At 46.1% G+C, this 7710-nt stretch overlaps 1 protein-coding gene across 1 annotated transcript in view; it reads right to left on the bottom strand.

The window, feature by feature from the left end:
- Positions 1–3492: 3492 nt before the first annotated feature.
- The window catches only part of CILP (cartilage intermediate layer protein, nucleotide pyrophosphohydrolase), a 10135-nt gene continuing 5917 nt past the window's right edge, over positions 3493–7710 (bottom strand). The window contains exon 7 of the mRNA XM_008585293.1: positions 3493–6327. Within this exon, the coding sequence (XP_008583515.1) occupies positions 4004–6327 (2324 nt within the window). The 3' untranslated portion in view covers positions 3493–4003. The remainder of the gene's footprint in view (positions 6328–7710) is intronic.

The raw sequence follows: 7710 nt of genomic DNA, 5'->3' as shown, positions 1-7710 counted from the left end.
CTATGTTATTAGACAAAATAGGCTTTAAGGTAAAAGGCATTACAGGCACAAGAACATAACTACATGATGAAAGATCCAACTCACAAGAAGGCACAAAAATTCAATACTTAATGAATCCATTAAAATAGCCTCAAAATGTGTAAAGCCCAAATTGTGGAATCACAGAGAAAAAATGCCAAGTGCACCATCTAGTGGAAGATTTCAGCATACTCCTCATTTACTGAACAGAACAATTAAGTTTGTGTCAGTGGCCCTACGTAGAGCCCTGTACCCAGTGATTAAAGAATATACATTTTTTTTTCAACCACACATGCAAACTACAAGAACTGACCAAGTACTAAATCATGAAACAAGACTCAACAGATTTCAAAGAACAGATATCACGCAGATCTCATTTGATATATTTAAAATCCCCTCATATTTAAAAACCCTTCAAGATAAGCTTTTTATTTTATATGTTTAGATATATTTACATGTTTATCATCTCAAAACTAAACTCTCAGTGCTCTCTGTGCTCCTGAAGTGTTCACTTTTGGGGATGTCTCTCCAACTCACAAGTACTCCCTTTTTCTTAGAACTGCCCCTACCTACCCAGCAACTGTGACTATGTAATAGGACTGTCCCCTATGCCCTTCATGTCCACAGTTGATTGAACTAGAGATGAATCCCAGTTGTGCCAACCAGATTCTTTCTCCAAGAAATATGATTGGATAACAGGATCGTCCTCTATGTCCCACCCTGTACACCATGGCCACAGTTGATTGGACTAGAGGTGGAGTCCCAATTCAAACTGGGCCAATCACATTGGTCTCCAAGAGAGTGTTCTTTATTGAGTTGAGATGAAAATGGGGTGGCCGCCGCCTTCTGTAAGCCCAGAGGAGCAAAGAAAGCTGGTCTGCAAAGAGGAACCAAGGGTTCCTGCAAAGAAGGGAGACCACACTGAGAGGGAGAGACTGCAAGGTAGATTGACCAGAGAGAGGGACAGAGAAACAGAGTTAAAGAGACAGTATGAGAAATACTCTTAGAGCATGTAGAGCAAGATTGAGTTAGAGATTGAGAGAGCACAAACCACTGAGTGTGAGAGAGGATGAGAGAATCAAAACCAAAGAGAGATGGCCTGAATTCTGATGGCTCTGCAGTACCTGGTTCCAGTCCTTTCTGAGGTTAACTGGCACCTGTTACTTGTAAGCAGAAGACTTCCCATGTGCAGTCCCACCCCACCTTTAGACCTTGGCTCTAGCCTATCCCTTTGCCTATGCTACCTCCAATTTTGCTTTGTCCTGTCAATCCTTCAAGATTCTGTTCTGGTCCAGTAATTGTGGTGGCCTTTTTTTCTATCACTCCAGCTGCTAGAGCTCTCCAAACTCTAGAGTGCATTCTGTTTGGAAAACTCCCATTTGTAAGCAGAAGCAGCCTATTTGGCCCCTCTCTCTTCTTGTCTGTGCCATTCCTCCCTGCCATCCAGTGTCCATCCTTGTACAATTCACTCTCAGTAACTGGGGGATCAGCCAGTGTATAGCAGGCTGAGACTGAAATCCCAGGTCTTTTCTGGGATGAATATTTTGTCCATCCAGTGTGGAGTCTCACTGAAAATCTTGCAAAGGAATTTAGAGATGGTCTAGATTTTAATCTAGACCAGCTCCTTCATTTATAGGTGAAGAAATTGAAGTCCAAGGGAAAGTCACACAGCTAGCAAGGAGCACATCTAGCTTTGGAGGCAAGACACTTAGAAAATAGCTATCATGAACTCAAGAGTGTTTCCTTGTCTGAAAGGTATCTGCCTGCCTGCCCCTCCTAGCCTCCATCCCATTTTGCACAAGCTGTATGTGCTTGTGCTTCTTGTTCCTGACAGCTACACCATCAGCAAGCCATGCCCTAGCTATCATTCAAACCTCAGATTAGATGTCACCTCTATGAAGCCTCCTCTGACCACCACTCCCTCCAAGTCTGGTGCCACCATGTATATTTTGTACTATCTCATAAAGGCCTGTCTACTTGCACACATGGCCTGGCATCCAGTAGGCACTCAATGTTTGGTGAGTGAAGAAAAGAGTCAGGTACCTGTTGCTGCTTACTAGAGTTCATTTATTCAGGCCCTCAACTGAGAACAGTAAGGGAAGGACTGGAGTGGGGGCTCAGTCAGCTCATCTTCCCCAGCATCTTCTGAGTTTGAAGGGAACTGGTGGTTAGGCTAAAGCAGCATGCACTCTGGCTCCTGAAGTGGCTGGGTTGTCCAAGCTACAGTTAGCAGTCAAGCCGCCTCAAGCAGTCAGTGAGAGCTGCTCTCTTGAAACAGTGGGACAGAAGTGAAGTCTGGAAGTGGGTCAAGTTGCAATGACAAGGCCACTAGGCCTCAGCCCTGTATATGCTCAGTTTCTTTGGGATAGGGTGCTTAGCCAGAGAAATTTCTAATTGATTATAAACTGAACCCCCAGGAGCTGGGTGATATTGATTCAAGAACACAAATCCACCCCAGGCCAGAGGTAGCCAAAAGGAGTTGTACTGGGCTGGCCAGGGGATAAGGGAAGACTTTTTATCTTGATTATAAACAATTCCTCTCCACTCCCAGTCCCCTTGGCCTCTTTCCTGACATATTCTGGAAGGGTTGGGAAAAGGACAGAGAATGCATTTATCTAACCCCACAGCCCACTGTCCTGAATGTTGATGCCTCCAAGATCACTCTGGCACTACTTACTGTGTCTGATTTACTATTTTAAGCCAAATACGTTTTCCAAAAACAAAATCTTGTCCATTTGGACCAGTTGTTTTACTCCAGGGACAGGGGCTGTTACATACAGCAGAGATCTGGTATCTGGAAAAGCTGGGTGTCTTTAGAAGAGCTAGAAAAAAAGAGAAAAAGCCCATCATTTCTGAGTGCGGTCAGCCAATCCAGCTGAAGAAGGCAACGGGCTGTGGGGAGGAGCCAAAGGACCACTTGGCCAGCATGCCAAACTTTGGGCCAAGCCACTGTATAAGCTCACAGTATTGGAAAGAAAGAAAAAAAAAATCAGGACATGTTCTTAGTTTTGCTCAGGAGCCCAGAACATGCTCAAAACTCCAGGAATCTGCTCTTCTCTGCAAATGGAAAATATGACCCATGAGAACAAACTTGACTGCTGCAGTATGTGTCTAGTTGCCCAGCCCTATAACTTAGGGGGGCCAGGCCTCACGCCACCTTGTGACTGCTTTCAGAGTCCCTTCTGCCTCTCTGAGCTGCTGGTTCACTTTAATGTTAAAAGACGGGATGGTGGCCTCAAAATCAAAGCACAGAATGTGCATTTATTAATATTTGGCTTGGGCTACACTGGGCTTCTAGCAAGAACAAAAGCAAATATAAAGGGAAATATACTAATACAATTAGAAACCTAGTGTAATTGTGGATACAAGGAGATGTTCTTTCCTTACTTGATAGAGGAACTATGATTTCCCTGTATTCAATAGCTTAACTTTGAATGTGCACTAGAGTTCCAAATCCAGCAAAGAAATACGTTATTTACATTTCAAGTAAAAATATTGTATTTTATTTATTTCACTACCATTTATATGTATGAACATGATAGAGACCTTGCTTATGTCCTGTAGAGCAAAACTAAGAAATATGCTTTATATTGGTTATTTAATCTTCAGCATTAGATTACTATTATTGTAGAGGTGAGTAAAACCAAGCAAAAAGAAAAGGAAGTACATTTGCATTAATGGCACTAAATGAAGAATGGTCAAAGATGCAGTTTTACCAGTGACCAGTTTCTTGTTTCTTTTAAAGAATAGCACAAGGGGCTTTATTTTGCTGTTTTGGGGGCTGTGCGCCAATCAGTATCATGGGACAAAGACAGTAAGTAAAGGCATGAAGAAACAAGCAAATTGCACCAAAACAGATGTGCTTAAATTAACCAAGTGACAGTTTATCAGTCTCACAATGGCTGTCACATGAGGGACAGGGAGAAGAATATGAAGTACCATAAGACTTAGTTACTCAGAGGCTGTTGAGCAACTCCAGGAAATCTCAGGCTACCCCTCCATGCTGGCGCTGGCCACTCCTACTCTCCCGCTGCTGCCTCCTTGAGGGCACTCTTCCTCGGACAGTGCCTGCAGTAGGGGATCGGGCTGGGGTGCTTTGGAGGTACTGAAAAGCACTCTGGCGGCCCACCTGCCTTTCTACACAGTTAAAGGTAAGGGCTACCCCCACGTTGCTCTTCATGACTCTGGAGGAGCCATCAGATGTCCCATCAAAGCACCGGCCAAGTGCAATCTCCTTGGCTGTGCGAGGGTCCTGATCAGTGACAGTGTAGATGCCGTAGTTGTGGCCCAGTGGGTCCAGGGGTGCAAGCATGGTGTACTCACTGGTGTCATTGTTGACTGCCAGTGGTAGGTGGTTGACAAGGTACTCATGCAGCATGGAATTCACGCTGGCTCGATGGCAGCTGCCCTGGGGGATGATTTTCACCAGTGTGCGGTCCACACGGTCCTGGTCATAGAGCATCCCACTGCATTTGAACTCCAGACAGGCAGATGAAACATTGGGTTGGTCCCTATCCCGAGTGCTTCTCACATCCCGGATTCCATAAAGCTTCCCCACTGTCTGCCGGTGGGTGCCCCCCATGTTGCAGGATCGCACATTCACTTCCAGTGGCCCCACGATCCTCACCTTGATGTAGCAGGCCCTGAACTCCATCGGCTTGGGCCACCATGCCAGGTAGTCTTCAGTCCAGCTCATGGGGTCATCTTCATTGAAGTGGACTGTGTTATAGTCATACCGATCCCCCTCAATCTGGTAGAAGCGGAAGTGGGCTGCACTGGGTGGTGCCTCTTCACATGCCCGGAGGTTCTCAAAGGCATAGATAGGCCCATTGCTCTCCTCAGCTGAGTTTGGCCTTGGCTTGGCCATGCTGATCTGGAAAGCTGTCTTCTTAACCCGGGGGTCCTCATGGTCTGTCCGTTGGTACTTAAGCTTGCTGAGGTAGGGCTGAGGGACACCAATTGCATTTGGGTTGAATTTAGGAGAAGACTCCACTGCTTCTAGTTCCTCCCCAGCCAGGCTTGCCAAGACATAGGCAGAGTAGGCATCAGGGGACTGGTCATCACAGAAGGCAGGTAGACAGGCCCCATTAGGGCCCGTGATGACACTGTCAAAGCGGCCCCAAGCCCTAGGGTTGGATGAGAAGCCAGTTCTGGGCTCTAGGTTGATCACAGAGACCACAACCCCCTGGATCTGCTCACTGGGCAAGAACCTCTCACTCCGGTAGGCCCTCACTTTGATAAAGCACCTCCTGCTTTCAGGGACATCCAGATTAAAGAGCCTCCTCTCACGGATCTCCATGTTGCCCACCAGGAAGGTTCTCTCTTCCCTTTTATTCCTCCTTTGGCTTTCAAATTTGAAATCACCTTCCTCCTCCCATAGTCCCGTGTCTGGGTTGAGCGACCAGAGTTTCATTGTGGGCACGTGCTCTGGCATCTTGACCTGGGTCGAGTCGAGGTGGACCTTCACCTTGCCAGCATTAAGGGGCTCTGAGGTAGCCTCATCTGTGAAGTCCACAGAGAACATGCCATATGTCCGAAGGGGGAAGGTGTCTCCTTCATCATTGATGAAGTTCAGGTCACTCTGGGCAGCTGTGGCTGTGGAAATATTCCGGGGATCCAGGAAAGTCACACTGGCCTTCACTTTTCCTGTGTAGGGCTCCCCATTCTGCCTGTAGAAACTCTTGGATGGGATCTCCAGTTCAGCCATGGGATCTTCACCAACCACCTCTCCCAGAGGGATAATGTTGGTCTCCATGGCTTCCAAAGTTATGGGCTCTTTCCGCCGAAGCATCTTGATTTCATGGAACACTGCACTCCCCTTCTTGTTGAAAGGCAGCACTTTAGTGGTATTGACAAACTTCTGCAGCCTGTCCACAAATGTGAGTACCAGTCTCTCAGTGTCCTGGGGGATGTGGAGGGTGAAAGTTCCCTTGTAGCCAGTCATGCTCACACGGCTGCCCCCCATGTACACGTAGCCAAAGCGCATGGGTTCCCCATTGTCGGCAGCACTGACACGGCCCCTCACAATGCTCCGGGTTTCTGTACACCTCTGGCAGCTGCACTCTGTGGCCACCTTAGTGGGCAGCGTATACCCACTGCACTGAATCTCCCTCTCCTCTGTTTTGGAGATACCACAGCAGTTTGCAGCATCCCGGCACCTGATCCCATTATCCTGCTGCCCTGCACAGGTCTTGACAGGGCAGTGGCCCACATCATAGTAGAAGGAGTTGGTAGCATTCTGGAAGCAATCATGGGGCAGCCGGATAAGGTAGCTCTCAGGGGTTGGGCTGCAAGGAGTCTCACCAAGAGCTGCGGAGGAAAATGGTGTAGATATTAAGATGTAAGTTCACATCCTATACAAAAGGTTGCTCAACGTCACCTCTCTGTGAGGATTTGCATATCCATGACCCTGACTCTCACGGAACTCTGAGGGAGATGGAACAGCTATTACCAATCCCATTTTTACATGAAGAAAGAGTTGTTTGCTACAACCACTAGAGTAGTGGTTCTCAATGGACGGTTCTTGAAAATTTGTGAGGGTGTTTTGGATTATCACCAAAATTGGGGGTGCTACTGGCATATAGTGGGCAGGGACCATTGATGCTCTATATCCTTCAATGCCTGGCACTGTTCTGCATAAAGAATTTTTCTGTATCCTGCACAATTTTCCCACATCCCAGCAGTCATGTAGGTAGAAAACCTGTTTAAAATGATGACAGAATAGTATTATTTACATGTCTTTAACCATACACTGAATTTTTCAAGGATGCAACTACCATATAAATCAAGCTGAGACTGTACTTTTTTTTTTTTAGCTTGGAACAATACCAGGAATTGTTCCTCATCTTAGAAAAATCATGTTCCTGCAACAGCATTCCTCAAGGACTGTGAATCGCCAAAATGATGCCTCTTTGTCCATCAGCATTTGTAGCTGTCACATTGAGTCAGTATAAGTGTCTGACTTCTTGGTTTGTCTTCTCATGTCATTGTGCCAAAGTATTTATATGTTGAAATATACACTATTTTGTATTAAAGTTATTTTCTTTTTATTTCTCCTTTATGTTACAGTAAGAACCATGTGCATATATGTTTGGAAATTATATGGAGTTATATGTAATAAATTTAACTTCAGAATAGTAGAGCAGTATTAAAAATAACTGTGACAAACAGGGAGCATTGATGTAATGAGTTGGAAATCACTGCTGAGGGGTTTCACATCTGCTCTGCTGAGATCCAGAGTGCCCTGTGTCCTGTCTGTCCTGAGGTTTGTTGCTCAACTTTCTTGGAGTCTGTAAAATATTCCAGGAGCCTTCCAATAAATTCTATCTTCCTCTGCCTTTTGTTTTGTTTTGTTTAGTTTAGGCCAATTACTAAGATATCCTCCTTCCCCCTCACTTTTCAAGGACAGGTTCCTGACCGGTTTTTGGCCTTGAATCTTTCCCCATTCAGTTCTCATCTTGAAGCTAGCTCTAATCAGGTCACCCTTTCTTGTAAAGCCCCTTCAGTTCCCCACTTCTGTACTTTGCCCACACTAGACCCTCAATCTGGAGAACCTCCACCTCCACGCACACAGTCCCTGCCTTTTTTTTTTTTGCACCTGGACATTGGTTTTTAACAGCACCACGCTCCGACATTGGTTTTTAACAGCACCACGCTCCGACCACCTGAACTAATGGGGGGGGGGGGGGGGGG

The sequence above is a fragment of the Galeopterus variegatus genome, unplaced genomic scaffold (genome assembly GCF_000696425.1).
Source record: "Galeopterus variegatus unplaced genomic scaffold, G_variegatus-3.0.2 Scaffold3512, whole genome shotgun sequence".
In the NCBI taxonomy this organism is placed as follows: domain Eukaryota; kingdom Metazoa; phylum Chordata; class Mammalia; order Dermoptera; family Cynocephalidae; genus Galeopterus; species Galeopterus variegatus.
The sequence above is the reverse complement of the archived record's forward strand: the minus strand, read 5'-3'. Positions and strand labels throughout refer to the sequence as shown.